The sequence below is a fragment of the Rousettus aegyptiacus genome, unplaced genomic scaffold (genome assembly GCF_014176215.1).
Source record: "Rousettus aegyptiacus isolate mRouAeg1 unplaced genomic scaffold, mRouAeg1.p scaffold_m13_p_6, whole genome shotgun sequence".
NCBI classification, from domain to species: domain Eukaryota; kingdom Metazoa; phylum Chordata; class Mammalia; order Chiroptera; family Pteropodidae; genus Rousettus; species Rousettus aegyptiacus.
The window spans coordinates 79,104,123-79,130,083 of record NW_023416309.1 but is presented as its reverse complement, the minus strand read 5'-3'; the positions used below and the strand labels follow the sequence as shown (position 1 = coordinate 79,130,083).

General features: G+C 39.1%; 1 protein-coding gene and 1 pseudogene across 1 annotated transcript in view; one reads left to right on the top strand and one right to left on the bottom strand.

Moving 5' to 3' along the window:
• Positions 1 to 1,607: 1,607 nt before the first annotated feature.
• On the bottom strand, positions 1,608 to 1,981 carry LOC107507640 (annotated as a pseudogene).
• An 18,823-nt stretch (positions 1,982 to 20,804) lies between these two features.
• Positions 20,805 to 25,961, top strand: part of CPD (carboxypeptidase D) — a 56,001-nt gene continuing 50,844 nt past the window's right edge. The window contains exon 1 of the mRNA XM_016138988.2: positions 20,805 to 21,610. Coding sequence (XP_015994474.1) covers positions 20,883 to 21,610 — 728 coding nt within the window. The 5' untranslated portion in view covers positions 20,805 to 20,882. The remainder of the gene's footprint in view (positions 21,611 to 25,961) is intronic.

The window sequence follows — 25,961 nt, the reverse complement described above, 5'->3', positions numbered from 1 at the left end:
GCGAGATTATAAATGTTTGTTGTTTTAAACTGCTAAATTTTGGGGTAATTTGTTATGCAGCAATAAATAACTAATATATGTCATTTATATCTTCTTAAGAAATTTAGCTAGTTTATTCCCATTCTCAACTTTTCAAACTCGTTGCTGTATCAGTCTTGAAGTGACAGATTCAGGCTATGCAAGACTTTGAACACAGCTGAGATAATCCACTTGAAAATAGAGAAATATCTCTATAGGTATTATGAGTATCACAAAGAAATACTATTAATCACTTTCTTTATCAAAAAAAGAAAAGTTTGCAGGCACACCTTTCCCTGGCAGGCAACATGCCTCTGCACAGAAAAGCAGTCATTTATTTCTTTTTGCAGCATGCTGAAAAGACATTCAGTCACTGCAACCTGATCATATTTGTAATCTTCACTCTTTCCTTTTTTCCTGATTCAAGGTCAGGGTGCATATTGTCTGCTAATTAACTGCTCTCTGTAAATGAAGCAGGGTGTGGATTGACATTCAGGAGCAATCTTTTATTCCTGTAGTTAACACCCTTCTTTGCTAGACATATGGCCAGGTTTTTATCGGTACTGAATTCAATGTATATTTTCTCACAAAATAATTGTTATAGATGAAAAATCTCCTTTTCCACAGCAATGATAAATAGAATAAAACATCTTAGAACATTTTCCCCTCATGCAAGTATCACACACATGCCAAGGGCTGATTTGTACCTAGCATATCAGCCATTTCCTTCCTGTGTAAAGGGAAATATCTTCCAGGATGCACACAGGATAATAATTATTCTTTCACATTGTATGCTGTTGGATTTTTGCCACAACCTAGAATGTCACCAGATTACAGACTTTTGTTTGCTTTCTCTTCAAACATAAAATATGCCATTAGCTTTTCAATTGAATTTATACCTTTTCAGCAATAGAGTGATTTATATCATTGTTTTGCTGAAGAAATTTAGATTTCAATGATATTGCTATAGTTTTGGCAATTTCTGTGTCTGCCTTTAGAAACAAAATTCATCAATTTGGAAAGTATTGTTTTCGTTCTTATTCTAGAAAGAATATCACTTCTTTACTAGAGAGGTCATTGTGTTTTGTTTGAAAATAATAAAAAATCATAGGTGGCTTTATGCTCATATGCAAACACATTCATAATAAACAATACACTGAGAAATAGAGATAAATAAATTACTAGCCCAGTACAATCCAATTTTCAGATACTCATCTCTTTTACAATTGGCACTATTAGTTTTTGGCTACTTGTGCAAAACAATCATATTTTCAGATGTGTAGCCAATAACATAAAGAGCCATACTCTCATTTTCACTAGAGCCCTGTTCGCTATTTAACTTTATAATGCTATTCTGATCTGTGGCATTAACATTACAATCTTCATGATTTATCCCCCCAGGGACCAGCAGGAGTGACAATGCTTTTAATTCCCAAGGTAAACTTGGGCACTGGGGCCAGGCTGGTGTCTGTCTCCCAGGCCTGGCCAGGGTGGCATGGAGTGAAGGGGTACAGCCCACGGCCTCAGGAGGGGGCCTCAAGGGCGGGATTCCAAATGGGCAGCTAGGGGCAGCAGGCTGAAGGTGGGCCTCAGTAGCCATGTTCAGCCCAGGTGACCCGACAGTCCAAGTACCTGGCTTTGATTTTTTGGGGGGCGATGGAGTGCTGGGCTCCACTGTATCCCACAGAGTAGTTGTACGTGGATCTTCTTGTCCTGGCTCTGGTGGGAGATGTGCCCCCCTCCCAGACACTTGTAGTCATAACCCTTCTTCTGCATTTGGCCAGATACCTTGTCGTAGATATCAGCGTAGTGTTTGGCCCACTTGTAGCCACACTGATCTCCTCGCTCTCCACAGCAGGGGGCCTGGAGAGCAATGCTGGTGGACTCCAATCAGCCAGTACTTGAAGACGCTATGAGGGTGAATGTCCGCTTTGGGTATCTGGGCAGGGTCCACGGTGGCCATGTTCTCCAGAGCGCACTCCCCTGGCGCCCCACAATCTTCATGATTTTTAAAAAAACTTTCGGAATAGTTTTACTGAGATATGATTCACATAAAATTTGCCCCTTTAAAGTGTGAAATTCAATGGTTTTCAGAATGTATGTAGAGTTGTACAACCATTAGTACCATCCAATTTTTAAATTAAATTTATTGAGGTGAGATTGGTTGATAAAATTATATAGGTTTCAAGTATGCAGTTCTATAATACATTATCTGTATACTGCATTGTGTGTGCAACACTCAAAGTCAAATCTCCTTCTGTCTACTACCCAATTTTGGAACATTTTTATCATGCCCAAAATGGCCCTCGTGCCGTTTAGTAGTGACTCCCCATTTCCCTCTTCCCCCCAGCCCTTGGAAATTACTAATATACTTTCTATCTCTATGGATTTGCTTATTCTGGACATTTTCTATAAATGGAATCACACAATATGTGGTCTTTATGTCTGATTTCTTTCACTTAGCATGATGTTTTCAAGATATAGTCACGTTGTAGCATGTATCATTTCTTCATCCTTTTTATTGTTAACTATTCCATTGTATAGATATACCATATTTTGTTTTTTCATTCATCAGTTCATGAACATTTAGATTGCTTCCTTTTTTTTTTAACTATTATGAATAATGCTACTATAAACATTCATGTACAAGTTTTTGTGTGGACATATGTTTTCATTTCCCTTGGGTATATATCTATGAATGGAATTTCTGGGTCATAGGCTAACTCTGTATTTAACATTTTGAGGAACTGCCAACTGTTTTTCAAAGTGGCTACACCATTTTACAATCCCACCAGCAATGAATGAGGGGCACAATTTTTCTACATATTCGGCAACATTCGTTATTGTCTGTCTTTTCTATTTCAGCTATCCGTCAAATATAAAGTGACATCTCATTGTAGGTTTTTTGGTAACAGCTTTATTGAAATATAATTCGCCTGCATAAAATTCACCCATTTTAAGTGTACAATTCGATGGTCATTAGTACTGCATATTTGTGCAACCACCAGCACCATCAGTTTAGAACATTTTTATTATCTCCATTAAAAACTCTGTACCCTTTAGCAATATCATTGTGGTTTTCATTTCCATTCCATTTCCCTTCTGAGTAGTGATGTTGAACATCTCTTCATGTGCTTATTGGCTATTTGTACAATCTTCTTTGGAAAATGCCTATTCCAATCTTTTGCCCATTTTTAATTGGGCTGTTTTTCTTTTCATTGTCGAGTCGTAAGATTCTTTATGTATTTTAAATACAAACCCCTTGTCGGATATATAATTTAAAAATATTTTCTCGAATTTAATGAGTTGTCTTTTCACTTTCTTGAGGGTATCCTTTAAGCACAAGTTTTTTTGAAGAAGAAGAAGTCTAATTTATCATTTTTTCTTTTGCAACTATACTTCTTGTGTCACATCAAAGATAATGTTGCCTAATCCAAGGATATAATGATTTACTTCCATGTTTTCTTCTAAGAGTTTTATAATTTTAGCTTTTCCATTTAGGTTGATGATCTATTTTGAGTTAAATTTTTTTTTTTGCATGTGGTGCGAGATATGAATCCAAATTCATTCATTTGTACACTAATATCCAGTTGTCTCAGCACTGTTTGTTGAAAAGACTATTTTCTCTGTATTGAATGGGTTTGTCACCCTTGCCAAAAATCGATTCACCAAATAGGAAGTTTTATTTCTGAATGTTCAGTTTCATTCCATTGATCTACATGTCTATCCTATGCTATTATCACACTGTCTTGATACCGTAGCTTTTTAGGAAGTTATGAGGAAGTATGAGTCCTTCAACTTTGTTCTGCTTTTTCAAGATTCTTTTGACTATTCTAAATCTTTTGCATTTACATATGCATGTAAGGACCAACTTATCAATTTCTGCTAAAAAAGGGTGCTGATATTTTGATAGAAGTTGCATTGAATGTGTATATTAACTTGGAGTATTGCCATCTTAACAATATCAAGTCTTCTGTTCCATGAGCATGGGATGCTGTTCTATTCCTTTAGGTCTTTAATTTATTTCAATGATGTTTATAATTTTTGATGTACAAGTCCTTTGGTAAATTGATTTTTAAGTATTTGAATTTTTTGATGCCATCGTAAATGAAATTGTTTTCTTAATTTCATTTATAGATCGTTCACTGCTAGTGTACAGAAATACAATTGATTTTTACCATTACATATAATTTTAGCTGTGGGTTATATTAATATTTTTTTCTTTTCTATTTTTATTTATTTATTTTTATTTTTAACATTTTATTTTTTAATTTTTTTCCCCCTCCCTTCTGATAACCACTAGTCTTTTGTCTATGTCCATGAGTCTGTGTTTGTTTGTCCTGTTCATGTGTTGCTTCTAGGTTTATATCTCACATATGAGTGATATCATGTGATTTCCAACCTTTTCTGGCTGGCTTATTTCGCTTAGTATGATTATTTGAAGGTCCATCCATGTTGTCACAAATGGCAGTATTTCATCTCTTCTTATGTCTGAGTAATATTCTATTGTATATATGTACCACAGCTTCTTTAGCCAATCATCTATTATAGGACACTTCTGTTGCTTCCGTGTCCTGGCCACTGTGAATAATGCTGCTATGAACATCAGTGTGCAAATATCTTTTTGGATATGAGTTTTTAAGTCTTTAGGGTAAATACTCAGTAGAGGGATTGCTGGATCATATGGTAGATCAATTCTTAGTTTTTTGAGGGACCTCTATACTGTTTTCCACAGTGGCTGCACCAATTTATAGTGTATAAGGGTTCCTTTTTCTCCCCATCTTCTCCAAAGTTTGTTATTACTTGTCCTGTTGATTATAGTATGAGATGGTATCTCATCGTGGCTTTAATTTGCATTTCCCTAATAGTATATTAATATTTTAATGAACCACTCTTGAGCTATTGATCATTTTTATTTTGGAAATATGATGTACTATAATAGTAACAATGAACATGAAAATTTAATCATTATTCAGTCAGAGTTCTTAGCTTCAAGCAGTATAAACTAACTCTGGATGATTTAGGCACAAATGAAAATTTATTAAAGGATGGAGAAGTAGGCTCTAAAAATGGTCAGAACAAGGAGGTCCCAGTAGCAACCAGGACCATAGCTTTCTGAATATTGCTATAAATCAGTCCAGAAACACACTGCAATCATAACTGCTGAAGTATTAAAAGCCACAGGTTGGACTCCAGTCCCCAGTGGCGTTGGACATTGCCCCACTGTTGAGGTTGTAGCCTTTGTAAATAGGTGTTTCTGTGACTGCTGCTGCTGGACATCATAATCAATTCCTTATTCTTTATGCCACATGCTCTCAGAGTAGAAGGGAGGATGGGGTTAGCACTCTTGAAAGAGTGACTCCAGAGAACTCTCTTGCCTTTTCTGCCATGTGAAGACACAATGAGAAGATGGCCATCTATGAACCAGGAAGCAGATTCTCACCAGACACCGAATCTGCTGGTGCCTTGAGTTTGAACTTCTTAGCCTCCAGAACTGTGAGAAATAAATATTTGTTGCTTATAAGCCAACCAGCCTATAATGTTTTTGTTCTAGAAGACTGAACCATGACACCTTATAGAAGTTCAAAGTCATTGAAATTATATACATTGAGATAACACAACAGAAATCCAACATATACATATTTGGTGTCTCTCAGGTAGAGAGCAGAACAAATGAAAGAACTTTCCTGAAATGAAGAAAAAATTTACAGATTTAAAGGACACACTGAATTCTAAGAAAATGTTAACAGAGGCATAGAAACATGACATAGCCACATGAAGTAACTAAACTTCATGAACTAAATGAATAATCCTAGGAGTATCTAGGCAAAAAACACAAGTCATTTGTAATAGGAGGAGGTAAAGCTGGGTTCAAATTTACTTGCAACAGTGATCCATGCCAGAAGATGACAGGGCAATGATTAGTCCTAAGGAAAAATGAGTGTGACCCAAGAATTTTATACCCATCTGAATTTCTACCTCTGTATGCAAGCTACCAAAAAATAGTCTCAAGTATGCAAAGGCTTAGCTCCGGTAAATTACATGTAAATATTTCTTGAAAAAAGCTACCTGATGATGAAATCTAGACAATTAAAGACATTTTAGAACGAAAACTAGGGGATGGGGAATATGTGATATAACAAGATTAATTATAAAGTTGAATCAGTGTAAATCTAGCAATAAGGCAAAACAATTACAGATAGTACAAAATAGGACCTACAGGTTTTAACGAAAAAACTGGCAAGCAACATGAGGACATCCATACAGTGGTGTGGCTCAGCACGGGTGTCGGAGCCCGAGTGGAGCAAAGAGGACATATACTCAGGAAAGCAGCCCAGTGCAGGGTGAATGTCAGAATTTGAACAGGTTCCTGTGTTGGAGGGCTGCTTGAGTGTAACAACTTGGAGTCTAGGCAGGGTGGCAAAGGGCATTCACATTGAATAATGGTGATGGTAATGGTGGCTCTGAGCAGAGTATGAGTCTAAGCTTGATGAAGAAGGTATTCACACGACAGGTAAACTGGTGGGGGTGTCAGAGTCCAAGCTGGGTGAGGAGGGCTTCCTCATGGGATCATAGGGTATGAGAGCTTGAGTAGGGTAGCAAGGGCATAAAAAATTGTCATTATTTGCAATTTTTCTGAAAGCATACAGTTATTTTTTTTTTAATGTGCTTTAACATATTCAAGTTCTTTCTAATTTTGCAGCTACTTACCTGGGAGGAAATGACATAGAAAATATATTTAAAGTCTAATTTGATACATATGTATACAAAGGCTGCAATTACCATATTAATCACATGACACTGATTCCTTTCGACTGTATCTTGTTTTTCTAATACGTAAATAATTTTGAATGTATCTTAAAGGAATTTTGTTATGCCAATTTAATAAAATATTTTAATGCTCTTTAGCAATATGAAGTGGGTAGATTTCATGTAGACCCTGCCAATTCCTGGACTGCCTCACTTTGCAATGCTCATTCACCTCTTTCCTAATCAGGTACATGAAATTTAGTACTAGTGTTCAGGCTCCCAGAATTTTGGGGGACTCCACTTACTGCAAAGGTTGAATCTTGGAATCAACTATAAATTTCCTTGTGGTTTCAAACTTGTTTCATTTTCTTCTCACTTTTCCACCACCCACTCAAACTCAGCCTCTCTGACTGTATCAACTTTGGTTTATAGCACTTCCTGGCTTCTGGGAAGCAGCAGCTGTGAGAGCTTTTGCTGGCTAAGCAAGTACCTCATTAAAGGCACACAAATTAGAATGTAGGTGCAGGAGAGAAACAAATGCACTATCTGATGGTGTCAGAGTGAGAACATTGCTTTCCTAACTCTCACTCCCACTGTTATCCTCTGGTCCAGAGAGCTTTCTGGTGTTTGGTCTTTCAATAGCTGTCTCTGGGACATTTTTGCATGATATTCTTCTACATGTGAATGAAAACATGCTTTCAGGATGCTGAAAATGTCATATTGGGTCAGAATAATGGTTCGAGGGACTCGGAGTTTTTAATCACTGGTGGTGCCATCAAACCTCACTTTGAAGTATCTACCGGTAGCAATTCCAAACTCTAGTCTTCAAACTGGTGCTTGTATGGGAAGAATTTTTTATTATTAATCTGCAACGAAATAAAAAATAAGAATAATGTGGGAAAAGATGTACAAATATCATATTTTGGGAAAGAACTGTTCTTTATCCTGACTCTTTCTTAACATTTTTAATTTCAAAAATATCCTTCCTTTTATGAAAGGCAGATAACAGTAGATGGTGGATTGTTTGCTTTCCAGTGTCCTTACTTGGCAAAGTAGAAAGTAGACAACTACATGCCAGTCCCTATGCAACTCATTTTCAATTCTCTTTTTTTAGATTGTGCTAAATACGCATAACAACATTTTCCAATTTAACCATTTTTGATTATGTAGATCAGTGGTATTAAGTAATTCATATTGTTCTGTAACCCCTACCATAATGTATCTCCAGAACTCTTTTTATCTTACAAAACTGTAACTTCGTACCTATTAAACAACTCTCCATTTCCTCCTTTTCTCAACCCCTGGCAACCATAATTCTACTTTCTGATTTTGACTACTCTAGGTACTTCATGTAAGTGGAATCATACAGTATTTGTCTACTCGTGACTGATTTCTTTCATTTAGCATAATGTACTCTAGGTTCATTCATGTTGTAGCATGTGTCACAATTTCCTTCCCTTGTAGGGCTGAATAATATTCCATTATATGTATATACTGCATTTCGTTTATCCATTCTGTCAGTGAATACTTGTATTGCTTCCACCTTTTGGCTATCATGAATAATGCTGCTATGAACATATGTGTACGAATATCCTTTTTTAAAATTGAGGTATAATTTACATAAAATACAATGCACAGATTTTAAGTGTACTGTTTATGAGTTTTGACAAATATATTGATCAATGTAACTGCCACCCTCATCAAAATATAGAACATTTCTATTACCTCAGAAAGTTCCCTTGTGCCTCCTTTCAATCTCTTCTCCCAAAACCCACCATTTTGATTTTTATCATCATAGATTAGTTTTACCTGTTCTAGAACCTAAAGTAAGTGGAATTATACATTATGTACGCTTTTGTGCCTGGCATTTTTGTTCAGTATGTTTTTGAGATTCATCCTCGTTGTTGTAATTCATGTATATGAATTACATAAATATACAGTTAACCCTTGAACAACAACGGGCTTGAACTGCATGGGTCCATTTATATGCAGATTTCTTTCAAAAAATGCACACAGTACTGTTAACGCATTTTCTCTCCTTTGTGATTTTTCTTAATAACATTTTTTTTTCTTTAGCTTATTTTATTATAAGAATACATTATATAGAACATATAACATATGAAATGTGTCTTAATTGACTGTTATTGATAAGGCTTCTGGTCAACAATAGGCTATTAGTAGTTAAGGTTTGGGGGAAGTCAAAAGTCATATGCAGATTTTCAACTATGCAGGGCATGAGGGGTCAGTACCCCTAACCTTTGTATTGTTCAAGGGTCAACCATAAACAATTTGTTTATCCATTCTCATTTGGGTTGCTTCTGGTTGGGGGCTAGCATCAATAAAGCTGCTGTGACCATTCTTATTTACCTTTTTGTGGACATATATTTTCATTTCTCTTGGGTAAAGGTCTAGAAGTGGAATTGCTCTCATAGGATGGGTGTATGTGTAACTTTATTAGATGATGCCAAACAGTTTTCCAAAGTGTTTTATTTTATTTTTACCATTTACCCCTCGCTTCCCACATTTTTGCCATTTGATATTGTTTTAAAATTTTTAATTATTCTAGTTGGTGTGTGGTAGGTAGTACCTGTGCAACTTTTAACAAATTCCTCCAGGCAATTAATTTCAGGGAATATTGCCAGATGGCTTTGCTTAGACAGGATTCTTTGGAGAAAAGTTAAAGAAATACAATTTAAATTAAGTAGAAAGCAGAATATTGCGTCTCGCAACTAAAACATAGAGGGCAGAGGTGGAGCTGCCCTCAGGAGTGACTGAAATTACCTTCAGATCACTCTCCTGTCTGTCCTCTACTCTTTGCCTCTCTTTGCCTGTTAGCTTCATTCTCGAAATTCATTGTCCTCACTAATTTGGAACTCAGTCTTCAAGCAAGTCTAGACTTTCATCCATACAGCCTTCAAATGAACAAGGAAGAAAGCATTTTCCCATCCGTTCCAGTTAGAGAACTCTCATTATCTTGACTTAAGATACATGCCTCTCCAGAAACAGTCACCATATTTACGGTGGAGACCAGCCTGGGCTATGTGCTCACCCTAGCTGAAAAATGGAGAAACTGTAATTAGGCAACCATACCATAACCATGTTTGAAATGGGAAAAGGCAGCTTCCAAAGAAGTCGAGGACTCTCTGAGGCAGATAAAGCAATAAGTATCTACATATGCACACTGAATTTAAAGAAAAATTTATACTTTTCTGAGAACCCTGATTCTTTAATTCACTGACAACCACAAGTCAGGGCTATAGCCCAGACATATCTAATCTTAATTCATTGTATATCTCTCAGCTATGAGCTTATCTAATCATCTGTGAAACAATTCCTTTGGCCTGTGTGACCTCTCAGGTTAACTTAAGAACTGGGAGAGGAGTGCCATCCATGCAAGCAACATTCTGTTGGGCCCAGTAACCAAAATCCCATTTAGGCCTCCTAGTCGGCCTACTCCACCTTGCTAACACGTTGACATTCTCTTTTCCCATATTCTCCTTTGACTATTTAATCTCACCTTTAGAACCTAACTAAATTCTTCTTGGTAAATCATTGGCTTTTAACTCCTCTTTGTCCAACTTTTAACTTTGGAAATTTCTGGTTTTTTCTTGAAATTTCCAGGTAGTTATTTTGTTTATTGGAAGCCACCTTGGAACTCTCTTTTCCTCCCTGGCCTTGACCCATTCCTACACTGCTTTTCTCTGGACCTGCTATTCACCAAGTCCTGACTGACTTAATATCATCCCCAGACTTCTGCTATTGAACTTGATCGGTACCTGAGTTCAGTTACAAGAAGTGACCTCTAATTCTAGTGTTCAAGGATATGATGGACAACACCACATTTGCTGAAGCCATATCTTTATGATTTGGGTCATATGACCTCCCAATTTTTCTATTTATAGATAGTATTAAAAGTATGAAATGACTTAATTTATTATAAGATGAAAGCCACTCTATCCCTCTGATATCTTGGTGTTCTTCTCAAAACCTTCACTATATCCTAAAGCACAGCTACCAAAAATTCATTCAGCATCCTGAAACGAGAGCCCAATGACTTCATGGGATTTTGTCAGCAAGCAGCTTGCCCCCTTTCCAGATTATCAGTTCCTCTCCCCGTTGCCATCTTATCCTCTTCCCATCACTAAGAACCATGGTGGTTACCAGAAATTGGGAAAGAATAGAGCAGTCATGGAAGCCAGAGAGGCAAAAGTCATCCTCCCATGAGTTTTTGAAGGTCAGGGAAAGTTTTCATAGCTGGATTATCCTCCTAAGGCACCAGCAAAGTAGGAACAACCAAAATAAGAATAAGAAAAACGCATATCTTTAATTAAGGTAATTTGAATTTAGTAATCCTCAAAGCTAGAAAGAAGCTATTTTAATTCTAGCATATGTATAAGGTTTGTGTCGTTTTGAAAAATAAAATTTTATTTTGAATGTACTTTTTATAATCTCTGAGGCTCTTCTTAAACCAGCTTTAACCATGTTTTCCTTGGTTCTATACATCCAGAGCCTTGTACTGGGTCTGGCATAGAAACTGTGTTTAGTCAAGATCTGTTGGATGATTTAATAAATGAATAGAAATGCAGAATGAAATGCTGGGAAGCGGGTAAAGATGGGAGTCAGGAGGGCGGGGTGGTGTTGGGAAGCAGCATTACAGAACCTGATGGGAACATCTACTTTGGTACCTCTGGAGATTTGCTATAATTTCCACCCATCTGACTTGTCTTTGGTTGCATCAGATATCTTTGTTTTATCTGGCTTCATTGTCCTTTCCTTTCTTTGACTGCTAGCAAAAGTGTTTCCTGTCTCTACTGAGCACATGAACTAGAAATTGCTTCTTATAAGGGTCATTCTGCAAACCCACTGCCATATTCTGTGTCCCAGGCACTCAGGGGCTCTGGGGACCTTTGGTTCTTGGGTGGGCTTGCAGCATTTCTATAGCTGCTTTCTCCTTATAAATGCTATAATTTCTTTGCACTATTTTCACCCAGACCCAGAACAGAAAGATTGCAGATTGTTCCCATAAATAGCATCAATCTCTTCACCTTCTGGAGCTTCATCTTGTACTCTTGAGATGGAGTCCAGCTGGCTGAGTGTGAATATGCTTTGTTTGTGCCAAGTCAGTCTCAGCAAGTATTTTTATCAAAATTAAAGGCTGAAATTGCTGGCTGCCAGCGCATCCCTGGTAACTGGATATTTTTCTGGTTAGGAGATATGAGTTGTGTTCTGGGGCCTTTATGCAAGAATACACAGTCCCAGTTTCTTACTGTTTTAATTGGGCATACCCTATGACATCTGGGCAAGAGAAAACTTGGGCTCATGCGAATTTGTTCCTAGAATCTAGGGCCAAGATTGAGCGAACCTATAAAATAGATATAAGGTATAACCCAAGTAAAACTAAGCTATACTTAGCCCTACCACAGCACAGAGTTGTAGCAAAAATAAAAATAAAAAAATAAAAAATCCAACTACAACTCCCATAAAAGCCTTAAAAAGTAAAGTATGTTAAGTCTTCACTGAAGTTATCTTGAAGGCGTCTAGAAGAAAGTTATGGCGCCCATTATAGAGCACACCCTCCCTCCTTGTGTCTCACACTCTTCAAGAGCTTCCTCCACTTCTTTTTCTCTCTGAAACTCCTCCACTCTCGTGATGTTCTTTATTGCTCTCTCCCACCTCTCAGGGAACGCAGGGGGCTGGTATTTTTTACATTTTTATTTAATTGTAGTAAAATTCATGTAACATAAAATCAAGCATTTTAAAGCGTACAATTCAATGGCATTTAGTACATTCACATTGTTGTGCCACCATCAGCTTTATCTTAGTTCCACAATGTTTTCATGACCCTGAAAGGAAACCCTGTACCCATCAAGACGTCATTCCCATTCCCCCATGCACTGGCTCCCTCGGTGATTCTAAAGGGTAAACAAGGTTGAGAACCTAAAGGGTAAACAAGGTTGAGAACCGTCTGTATCAAGCCATCTAATCTTCCCCGGGGCTTCCCCTACTGACACCTCCCTTCACTCTTTACCCAGGTAGACTAAGCCAAGCTAAAGATGCTCCTAAGAAATGTGGAGGCAAGGTCTATTTTTCTCCCCAGGCACATGGCATCCTTATTCCTCTCCTTTTAGCCTTTCTCTTCCTCTCCTGTCCCACTCACCTGTAGCCCACTCTCATGGGCCTTCGCTCTCAAACAGCTGTAAAAAAATGCCCTCTCTAAAGTAAGAATCCCCACCTTTCCCATCCCATCCCTGGTGTCAGCTGACAAGATCTCAAGATCCCTGGAGCATTTGCCTTTGAGGGAAGAGCCTTTCAAACTCAGAGGAATCCTTTTCTAATGGTACATTTTAGGCACTAGACAGATGGGAGAGTAAGGGACTGTTTGGGGAATGAGGGAGACTTTCTCAGTTTCTTCTTTGCTTATAAATAAGGCATATACTGAAAACATATAGGACTTAAAGTTGGAAGATAGTACAGTCCTAGGAATCAGTTACTTAATTTCTCAGAGCCTGTATTCTCATTTGGAAAATGAGGATGGTAATAATGACCTCAGAGCGTTGTATTTCAGTAAGCTACGGCACCCTTAGAAACTGATTCTGATTGAAAATCAATCTATTGAAAGGATATTGGTTGGCTTGCAGAATTGCTAGGAGAGCTGGAAAATCAGAGGTTATACACAGATAGGAAAACAGCCCCAAAACAAGTGGCAGAGTTTAGGAGACTGCTGCCACAGTCACCAAATACCAACTGCTACAGCTTGTCCTGCCATCACCACTGTTGCTAGAAGCTGGGTGTCCTGTTTGCTCATTGGCCGCAGAAACTGTGTTGCTGCCACCCTCACCAATAACAGTCAAAAAGAAGTATCCACAATTTCTGCATCTTTGTGTCACTAGTGCCCAAGTTAAAGTCTATTATAGGTTCATTTTCCTGGCCAAACCTAGACTATGTGCCCATATCCTGGGAGGGCAAGCACCTGGCATTTTCAGCCTGTATGGCAGGGGAAGGCCCTGCCTTTCACCAAGACCCTAAGGTGAAGGGTTCCTCAAATGAGGGAAAGGGAATCAGATGCTGGATAGTCAAATATAAAGACAAGTGTTCCTTTTCAAATTATGAGGATTAGTGAGACAAGCTGCATATTGTAAACTCTAAAGGCCCATGCAGGTGTTAGTTACCAGCACTTTGAACATACTGTTATTTCACTGCTTTGCGGCACTCCTTTCTCGCTCTCTTCTTCCTTCTCAACGCCCACCCCCAGACAGGGCCCACAGATACACCTTGTAAGTGTTGAGTGAATAAAACATACCACTGATTTCACTTGCGTGATAAAGCAAGTCAGTATTGATTGGTTGTCTTCCCAGATTCCATTCCCCACTTCCCCTTTGCCATAGGCCCTGATTTTCATTTGGGGATGCATATAATTCTTGGGAATCAGATTCTATCCCTGGCCCCACCAACGGAGTTCATATCCTAAGCAAAGCCAATCAGCATATTTCGTCTTTGGCTGTGGTGATTGGTTCAGGGGTAGACATGTAACCTAGACATGTGACCAATCTGAGTAAAACTCAGTAAAATCGATAAAACAAAGGCATCCTCTGTTTTTTACTCAGTAAAAATGAGAAAGCATGTGGCTTTGGGAGATTCTGGCAACCCTCTTGGGACCACAAGCGTAGTCAGACTTAGAATAAAATCAACATTGTAAAAGGCAGGGCCAAGGGACAGCAAGAACCAGGCGCTTGGTGGACCATTCAGCCACAGGATAAAGCTATGCCTGAATCCAGACTTCTCCTTTGGATTCGTCAGTTATACGAGCCAATAAATTCCACTTATTATTCAAACTAGAATGAGTCAGATTTTCTGACATATACAACAGAAAGTATTAGGTATCTGCTTCCCTCCTTCCCTACCCTATGAGAATAGAATGGCTGTCCATTTTATGCTGGCTTATAGTGAGTCTTTTGGAAATAGAGATTAAAGTTACTGTCATGGCTCTATATTTATAACCTACAAACAGGCCTAACTAAAATTTAAAATGGAACAGGCCTACTTAATCAAGAGCACATTTTGAAAGAGATTTTGATAAACATATTTCATTTATTTTTGACCTGGAAAGATAAAGAAGCCAAGGATGTAAAAGCAAACTCTGTAAAAATTAAAATAAAAACAAACAAAAAACAAACAAAAACATAAAGCAAAATATATTCCATCTAACTCATAAAGGGAAGTACTACAGAATTACATCCTATCTGGCTGTTTGAAGGCAAGTTCTCTAGAAGCTCAGTCTGAGACAGGGATTCGTGGATGAATAATTTATTTAGGGAGTGCTGTTAGGAGAAACCAATAAGGAAGAAAAAGATGCAAGAAGAAGCTAAACAAGGATGAAAGAACTCTTACCTCCGCCTGATTCCACAGAAAGCTCTGAAGCATAAATTGCTCCAAATTTTGTTTCATTCAGAGGCAAGGGCCCTTGCATCTGTGAGATAGTTGGAGGACCCTAGTGGTAAGAGGGGTGAGGGTGCAGGCAGAGTGTGTAACTTCGCAGTAATTTTTGGCAAAGCAGCTCCTGTCAGCTAGGGGAAATCTTCTGAAGGGTTCCGGTGTAAGAAGCAGCTAGTGGAGAGGTAGGCTGGTCTGGTAAAGAGGTCTGGGTATGAACCAACAGCACCTGCAAGAACTGATGTGGTCAAAGTTTCTCTTAAAAATTCTCTTGTTTCGTCCGATTTGGGACTTCGTTTCATCGAAAAAATTCCTCTTCAGAAATTAAATCATTCTTGCTTTTTGTTGCTTGGAACACATCAGCAAATTATTCCCACATTTTTTCCCCAGTTAGATGTGCACACAATATACATATAGCTCAGACTGAGCTAAGGGCAATGAACCCTGGAATGTGTTGGCAGGACCTCTGGACAGATTTTGCAGTTAGGGCTGGAGTTACCAGCTATGTGTCTCACCATGTGACTTGCCTGAGCTGGTTAGTGGCAGCTTAAAATTAAAAACTTTCTAGGTCGTCCTGGTAGCCCTCAGAGTTGTGAGTACTGATTAAGACAACAATACAGGAAAGCACATGTACACATTGGGTGGTATTATTATTATGCAGACGGTGATTGACATGATATTTATCTTTCAAACCCCAAATTTGATTTCAGATGGTTGCTTTTGGGTTCTGAGATGACTTAATTTCTTACTACATTGATCTCTATTTCTTGGACTGCGAGTTGCTAGGATTTGACTTTCTCCTGCAGAGGAGAAACAGAATGAGTAGCCACTTGTCTAGATGAGTTAACACTAGGAGGATCTGGGCATGGAGCAAAATTGAAATGGAGATTTTAATTGTGATCCAGTTTTTCCTCTCCCTTGTCTCTATGTTTATCTTCTCAGGGACTTTTCAGCCCCACAGGCCGGCTTTTCAGAACCCAATTATTTGGGCTGTAACCACACTTTTCATGCTCCCAGATAGCCTTCTCATCGAACAAATAAACAAACCCTTCTGTTCCATGTCTCATTAGCTTTCAGGTCTAGATTACAAGTTAGAAAACTGCTGGTCCCTATTAAGTGTTAATGGCTGAAAACTATTATTACTTCCTATTTCTCTCTCCCACTCTTTTAAATGATTATGTCACATCTTTCTTTCCTCAAGCCTCCAACACCAAGTATAACATCCTTACTTTCAGCTGATGGCCTTGCTTCCTATTTCATTTACAAAATAAAGGCAATCAGCAGAGAACATTCATAGCTCCTAACATCTCTCCTACCACTCACTTGTACCTATGCCCATATATTATTTTTCCACTTGTGACTACAGATAAATTGTCTGTGCTCCCACCTAAAACCAATCCTTCCACTGGTGTATTAGACCTATCCTTTCTCAACTACTCATATCCAAAGGCATGGCTCCAGCAATTCCAGGCTCCCTGCCTCAATACATTATCAAAGTTTTCCTCTTTACTTGATCATTCCCATCACTATATGAACCATCTGTAATTTCTCTCATCTTAAAAAAAAAAAACCAAAAACCCGAAGCCCAAAAAACTCTCTGGGCCTTCCATCACCATGCAGCTTTGTCTGATTTTTCTACTTCCCTTAATAGCATCATTAAAATAATTATTTCACCAACTGCACTTCATCGCCTCTAGTCTCTCCTGTCCATTCAGGTTTTCCTTGCACCATTTCATGACAACATTAGTAGTGCAGAGGTCATTAGTAACCTCTGCACTGCTAATCTAGTGGTCAATTTAAGTTAGTCCACATCTCAAAGAGATTTTCTTCCTGACTTCCTTGTTTTAGGTACTGGCAAGGCCATTTACCTGGTTACCTTCACCAGTTTGTGAAATATCTTTTATTTATTCTTCATTTCTTTACCCAATCTTGCTAAATCTTGTCAATCCAATAACCCAAAGGTCATTCTAATTTATCTTCTCCTTTTTGTATTCACTAATCTTGCTGGAATCAGTTTTTGTCTGTATGGTAATATTGCTCTTTATTCTGTCTCATACAGCCCCTGAAATTCTCTTGCTAAAACATAGATGTGATCCACACCACTCCCTTCAGAAATTTCTCTGTGGATTTTCCATTTGCTGTAGAATCAAGCAAAATCTCCTTAGCATAGTAGTCAAGGCTTTTCATCATCTGGCATCATCTTATTCTCATAGCTATGGCACCTGCTGCTCCAATACATCTTATATGCCAGCTACCATTCACTAATGCCCCTGTCTCTTGTCCCCCTGCTTCAAGTGCTCTTTTCTCCATTTTTTTTCCTGTTTGAGAATTCTTGTTATTAATAAAAACAATAAAAATAATGATTTCTGAAAGCTTGTTATATGCTAACTATCAAGTATTACATTAAATATTATATATGTATTATCTCACTTAATTCTCAAAAAAATGAGATAACTTTCCCAAGTTAAAACAGCTAGAAAATGGTTGATCTAGGATTTGAACTCAGTTCTGATGTCTAAGTTCATGATTTAATAGTATTGTTGAAGTTTCCTCTGACTCATCACAATCAGTTGCTTTTTCCTCTGCGTTCCAATATCGGTTTTGTTGTTGTTGTTTTGGTTCACTACATAGAACTAATTTTATTATAGAAATTAAATACACAGATTGAAGCCAGATTTCCAGACCTCATGCCTCAATCTCTTTATCTTTCAAATGGAAATAATAGTACCTACCTCAGGATTGTTGTGAAGATTAAATGCATGAACCAATGTAAAGGGTTCAGCACAGTGCCTTTTACATAACATTGGCCCTGCAGACACATCTTGTCTGGTCTATATTCTATATCTCCCTCACTAGACTCTAGCTTCCTAGGGCAGGAGAATCCTTCATTCATCTTCCAATTCCCTTGTACCTAGCCTAGCAGACCTTTCACTAGAGTGGGTGCTCCATAAACATTTGCCAGATTGGATGTGTGAATCTGTGGGTGTTTCTGCCAGACAATGTGATATTTACAAGTTCATGATCTATGCTATGCTTCAAAAATCTATGAGTCTTTTAAAGAAAATGATTACGGAAGTAAGGCAGGCCATCTAACAGCTCTGCCCTGTTTTTAAAAATCCAGGTCATAACCACTCTGCTTCTGTGAACAGGAAGTCTTTTCACAAGTTCCCTCACTTGTGCACCCAAGACTTATTCTTGGGGAGAGGAGGAAAGGGACACCTGTTCTGAGGGACAATTGGGAGGTATTTAGCAGGTTTCCCCTCCAGTGAACAGTGACCAGGGGGTGGGATCTTTGGTTTTCACTTCTAATCACTGGCACAATGTACCTGCTAAGGATGGAGGCTCCAGACCTGAAAGAGGCTGCAAACACATCACTGGGAGCCTGAGGATTCCTGGGAGGACACTGGCTCAAGTTATCTCACATTATTTCACTGTCCTTACGCTTGTTTATTTATGTTTCAAGACTGCCTCACTGGGTGAGGTTACAGGAATGAGGTGGCAGGAAGAGGTTTCAAAGGAGAGTGAAAATGGTAGAAAAGGAAATATTTGATTAGACATTAACATGTCTCCTGGGGCTTCTTTGATTTGGATTATTGAAAAAGTGCATAATGTAATGACTAAGCACTCCTAGGGGAATAGTGGTTGGTCTCTGTATAGAGTTGGGGTTTTGTTTCTGATGAGTTGCAGCTGCTGTGTATGATGCAGACCAGACCAAATGGGGCATGGAGGAGAAACAGCATTCACAGGATCAGAGCGACTGTGCTATATTCATCATCTTCATCTAAGCCTGTGCTTTCTCCTGTTACATACCTCAGCAAACACCTGCAAATTGTTTAGGCTGTAACTTGGAATCAGCCTAGAATCTGCTCTATCACCAGATCCTGTCTACTTTCCCTCATAAAGGTCTTTCAAATCCATTTCCTTCTCTCCACCTCCACTGGCACTGCCGTTAAGGGTTCAGGTCTCATAATATCTTCTTGGATTATATCTTCCTTACAGGTTTTTCAGTCTTGAGTCTTAGGCCTTCCATTCTATTCTCCATGTTACTGTCAGAGGGATTTTCTAAACTACCTTAAAATCCATCAGTGGCTCTCCATGGTCTTTCAGATCAAGTGCTCCCCTGAGCCTGGCTTGTGAGTTTCTTCAGGTTCTGGTCCTGCTTCTCTGGCTTGTGTCCTGTCATATCACCTCCACACCTATGAGAGCCTTCACATCGATAATCCTGATCTGCATGCAGTTCTCAGAACACGTAGTATTTGCAATCAAGCCTTGCAGCCTTTTGTGCTTGCTCCTCCTTCTGCCCAGAATCCCTCCTTTCCCCTCTACTGGCATTTTTTCTCCTTTTTCCTTCCTCCTCTTCAGGATGAATGAGGTTTCCCCACACCTGGTCTCTCATATCTCTACTGCAGCACTTATCAAAAACTGTATCGAATCTCCCACTGAGCAGAATAGATTGCTTATTAGCACCTAGCTCTGGCATACAGTAGTTGCTCAATAAATATTTGATAAATGAATTAATTAACTTTTTACTAATCATATTAGGCTTCAATCATAGTTCAAGGAAGGAGCTTTGAAATGCCGGGCTCTGAAATAAGGAAATACAATAGTTATGGCAATTATGTTGTTAGATGGGTAGAATTTCACACTTGATGAAAAGATTGTGAGGTTTTGTGTTTCTTCAAGCTAAAGTGACTAATGCCTACTTTAAAGACCAGTTTAAAAGGCCTCTTAAGGGGATAAAACATTGTACTTGCCAGCTTTGACAGATTATTGGAGTTTAGGAATTATACTCACCAAGCAAGTGTTTCCAGAAATGTTAGACCTGCTGTCTAATGTCACACTTAAACAAATAACTCACTCCAGACAATTGTGAGAGGTGGACAAGTGAACAACAAAATGAAATCTGCCTACGTACAGAGGGCTGAGACCAACACACACAAGAACTTGTGTCAGTGAAACAACCAGGGTTAACATCTAAGAAATATATACATGAACACAAAAGGAGCTTACTACCTAGATTTCCGCTACACAACAAGAAGATGACTTCTTTCAACGCAGAAACTAAGATTGGAATGGACTGCCTTGTGAGGTAGCAAGGCTTCTACCATGCCAAGTGTCCCATTCTTTTCATTGGCTTACAAGGCGCTGGGCTCAAGGTGAGGCAGGACAACCAGGTGGAAAGGGTGCAAGGTAGAAAAGGCTAAGTCGTCCTTTGGCTTTTCCAAAATAGATTCTTTTGAATCTTTTGATTCTTTCAATTCTCAGTTCTAAGCGTTAAAGCGCAGCTGGGGAAAGCTGTAACAAAGATAAGGACGCTAGTAAGAGCAGTCAGAGAAACAAGAGTGAAAATTAAGGGGTAAGTCATAAAGGATACAGAGCGAGTAGAGAAGAAGCAAATGCAGAAGAGGAAATGGAGAGGAGGAAAGAGAGAGAGAAACCTTAGCGAAAGAAGAAAGTGACCGCACTCGTCTGGGACACACGGCAGGCACACCCAGAGGGAATCGGCTGCTTTAAGCGAAGCCCCGCCCCCTCGACGTGACGCAGCAGCAAAGCCGTTCACGATTGGCTGAGGCCGGTGGGCGGGATGGGGTTGCTAGGTGCGGAGGGGATCCGGCGGGCCCTCGCCGCCCCAAGCGCGGAGCCGCGGGAGCGGAGCCGGGCTTAGCGGCGCTGCTTGCTGGAAGATGGCGAGCGGCTGGGACTCACGGCCACCCTGGCGGCAGGGGCACCTCCCACTGCTGCTGTGCCTGCTGCTGCTGCTTCGGAGCTCGGCCCAGGCAGCTCATATCAAGAAGGCGGAGGCGACGACGACGATCGCGGGCGCTGAGACGGACAAGGGCCAGTTCGACCACTACTACCACGAAGAGGAGCTGGGCTCGGCGCTGAGGGAGGCGGCCGCCGCGGGGCCCCCGGGCCTGGCCCGTCTCTTCAGCATTGGCAGCTCTGTGGAAGGCCGGCCGCTGTGGGTGCTGCGTCTCACCGCCGGCCTGGGGCCGCCGCCCGCTGACGGCGACACGGGGCCCGACGCGTCAGGGCCGCTCCTGCCTGGCCGGCCACAAGTGAAGCTGGTAGGCAACATGCACGGCGACGAGACCGTGTCGCGCCAGGTGTTGATCTACCTGGCCCGCGAGCTGGCAGCTGGCTACCGCCGCGGGGACCCGCGCCTCGTCCGCTTGTTAAACACCACCGACGTGTACGTGCTGCCCAGCCTCAATCCTGATGGGTTTGAGCGCGCCCGCGAGGGCGACTGCGGCGTCAGCGACAGTGGACCTCCAGGGTCCAGCGGCCGCGACAACAGCCGCGGCCGCGACCTCAACCGCAGTTTCCCGGACCAGTTCAGTACCGGCGAGCCCCCGGCCCTGGACGACGTGCCCGAAGTGCGCGCCCTTATTGACTGGATCCGCAGGAACAAGTGAGTGTAGTCCTTTCTACCCCCACCGTCCACGTGAGTCTCCAGGAGCAGAGTATGGGTCCCGCACTCAGTAGGCGCTCAAACAGTACTTCCAGGCCTTAGGGACCGGAGTAGTTAGGGTGGAGGGCGACATACCACAATCGGGACAGAGCCGCGTAGCCTCCTGTCCCGCTAATTGTCCGCGAAGAGCTGCCTTGAGGCTGTCATTTGTTCAACGGATGCAAAAAAAGCAGTTTGCCTGGAAGGGAGACGCTTTCCTGATATTCTGTTCCCTATTTTCACAGGACTATATAGAACGTGAGTGATGGAAGATACCTTAAAGATAAACTAGGTCAGCCCACTCATTTTATAGATAAGCTGTCAATATTGTGATTGTCTTATTACTGTAAGTACTCTGTTAAGCCTTTTCCGTGGCCACAACCTTTGCATATGGGGAAATTGAGGGTCAGATTGGTTAAATAATTTACATAGTACAGAGTGTAGCTGGGACTTAGACTCAGGCTATTGTTAGTCAGTGCTCTTAGCAGCAGCCATAGAGGGAGACTAGCCCAGAAATGATAAAGGACACTCCCAGGGTCTCCCTCTAGGTTATTTGACAGAAACTGGTTCTCTTCCAGTTTTTACCACCTCTGATTCAGCTAAGGAGCTTATTATGGATGTGGCTGGAGAACTTGTACAGATCTGGAACCTTCATCTGTGAGCTGCTTCATTTTACACTGAAGGGTTTCTGATGTCACTTTATTAGTGGGCTTTAACTGAATAGCTAGCTAATTGTCACACTTAATACACACCTTAAGTGTTACTAAACACTATGTGGGATTTAAAAAATTAAAAGCGTGAGGACCTCAAGAAATTGGTATATAACAAGGAAATATTATAAATATATATGGGGTGTATTTATGTACCCAGTTAAACTTTACAGGAATTGTTCATACTGGCAAAATATGTGTGGGCTGCAATAATATGGATCCTCTCTGTGGAAGAGTTGAACTTGAACTGAATCTTGAGCGATGGGTAGGATTTTCATCAAAAAGGAGGACTAAAGGAATAAGGGAAGAGGGAGCTTAATTCAGATGGAATAATGTCTGAAGTGGGCAAGCACCTCTTCCCTTTTACAAGGATCAGCTTTGCCAGCATATCCCCAGTTTTGTCTTCATAAGGCTGGTTAATATTTTCATCTCAATTTGAAGATGATTTCTGATTGACAGATAAGATAAAAGTCATAACGAACAAAGAAGTTTCTCTGTGGGACTTGGAATCATCTCTTCTACAAGACTTCAATATATATAGCACCTAGAAAATTTGTGGGAATTGTGACAATTCTAGATTCCTTTTATCTTCCACCTTTCACTTACTCCTTTTGAGATCCTTTGTAGATATTTAATTTCACATGTGATTTCTTTTAAAGATAACCTTGTCATGATCTTTGAACATTGGCATAAGAAATATGACTTTACATCTTATTGTCTGAAGCTATGATGACCAGAGTTTTTTCTGAAATGATATATCAAATGCACTGTTTGCATTTCTTAAATGACATGCTCAAAATGCCCTGTCACGACCCTTGCAGGAATGTAAATTCTGTGACTAGATTTTTCTCTTCAGTATTAGTTCCGCTGTGACCAAAAATGAAAATAAGCTTTGTCTTGGATCCAAGTCAGCTTGAAGCTATACTGAAAGCTTTAAACTTTAAATCTGGGGCCCCAAATTTGCTCTTTGGCTAACTCTTTCACATCACTAGTATTTAATGATTATACATTATGGTATGGGCCAATTAGTTCAATGATAGGAGCTTATGAAGATTTTAAAAGCTTATCTGTGTCAGTCGGTATTACATAGCAAGTCATTTTGTTCTGTGACTATGGACTGCCATAATCATACCCAACCATTCTTCAAACATGTAACTCTAATCAGAAGAGTAAGTAGGTGACTATATAGGGTGGAAAGTGCATCCATCCATCCTCAGTCTTCAAGAATTAATTCAAAATAGATATTCTTTAATGATTAGTAACCAAAGACACTGATCTGTGAATAAAATTCAAAACACAAGCACACATATGGTTTGAGACTGATGCCTAAATATAGTCAGCTATGGATAGAAAATTTAAAAACTGCAAACATTAACCTGTATGGGGAAATGACCCTTTTCATTTTATCTTGTGAAACAAATCATTTGAATAATATCTTGATATCCTATTCACCCAATTATATTAGAAATAGATTTTTGTTATTTTGAATATGTAAAAATTTAAGGTTCATTTCCTCCTGCTTAATGAAGTTTATTTTCTTTGATTTCCATATTTTTGTCACACTCGATTTCTTTAATTAAAGATGTCTGCTTAGGTTTTAATAGATTAGCATATAAAATTTTTCGGTATGTTTGTGGAAAGCATTATCATATTGTTGGGGGTGAGTGCAGATTACTTTGGGGGGCTTGTGTATATATCTACAGTTTCCTGAGTCTTTTGAATTTAGTTTACCAGACATCAAGTTCTCTTAAGTTTTAAAGGTTATTTATTGGGTTATCTGGAGAGCATAATAGAGTTAACTTAGAGATTGACTTTTTAATATGTATAGATTCTTGTTTATAATATTTGTAATAATTTTAGCAGCTACTTTAAATCTTATGCGAGGAATGGTATATGTTGCTAAAGTCAAGTATTAGAAACACTTAAGAGAATGATTTGAATGGAAACCATAACATACCTTTCAAATAAAATTGGATTGAAATACAAAGTTGTTTTGACAAAGACTGTAATAGGTATCACTTTCTCTTAAAATCTTCATTATAAGAATGGCATTGGTACTTTTATAACTGTGTAAGTAGAGTAAGGAAAATCTGATAATTCAATTTTATCACTTAACTAGATTGCAAATATTTCAATGTACTAAAAGTACCATATTTGGTTAGGCTGTTTTAATGATATTTCTGAGAAGTGTTACAAGAAATGTTTAACAAAGTAAAAAACAGCATTTAGTAGAGAATCGGGGAATTTAAAGTTTTAATTGAAAAGATAAAGTAGTATGTTTCACTTATTTAGAATATTTGGTTATCCATTTTATTTCACTAGAATATGAATGCTTGAGGGCATTTTTGTCTTTAGTTATTCACTGAGGTATTCCCTAGTATGTAGAATGTTTGGCACATAGTTGACATTCAAGAAAATTTGTTGCTAAATAGATTGCCTAAACTGGGTCAGCCTTCTTGTAACTTTCCCAAAGTCAGTGGGTAGAAAAAGGTATTTAAATTATTTTAGGTATACAAACCAGAAAATAAATTGTTAATACCTTAAGCTATGAGGGAGAGATAGGTAAGGTGAAGTTAGAATGTTAAAGTATGTACTTAGTTTTTGTTTCTGTATCATTTTTGTCACCCAAGGCCTGGCAGTGGAAATGGGGAGTGGAATGGTAGTCTGTAAGGCAGTGATTCCGTAAAGCAGGATGCTAGATCTCTCCAGAGAATGAACATTTGGTGAGCAGGTGCTGTAAAACAGTCATTATGCTAGAGATGTGTATTATCTTATGTAATTCTCAGAACAACCCTGGAAAGCAGGTAGCATTAATCTCCATTTTACAGATGAGAGGGGAAATTAAGGTTCAATGAATTTAGAGGCAGTAACTTTTCTTGCTCATGTTATTAGTGAGAGACAGGCCTGAGGGACCAAATGTTCTTACCCATATTTGGCTGGCTCCAAAACCTGTGTTATTGCCACTATATAAAATTGCATTGTCCTCTGGTGTCTGGAAGAGTACTAATTATATTAATATTAGTTTTTAACTATATCTTTTCATAGTCTATTCTAATATTTAATCACTGTCTTTAATAGCTAAGTTCATCTATTGATGAACAGATTCTGTGTAATTTTCATTGTTTGATCTCTGGAATGGTGCTGATCATACTTAACATGTCATAGGTTTAATTTTCTTTCAAGCATATAGAAATAAATGTTATATATCAACTCTCTTTAGAATTTCTGTAGGTCAGTTCATTCAACTACAAAAAGGCAGAAGCGAGAAAATCCAATTTAAAGTGCAACGAGAAGAGTATTTAATCTTTACTCATAGTGGTTTAACCTGTTTCATGAGGAAAAGTTGTATAAATGGGAATTAAGCATGTTTTGCCTTTACTTTTCACCATAAAAGGCGTATTTCTGTATCTATAAATTTGACCAGATTGTAAATAGGTTTACTTAAAAGTAAAAACATAAAAAAATAAAAATGTTTCTTTTATAGGATCAGCCTTGTCTCCATGTCATTTTATTTTATAATGGCCCAATCAGGAACCTTGAGTCTAGAAAGAGAGATGCTTTTACAGTGGCATAAGGGGGCTAGTCTTTTATGTGCTGTATTG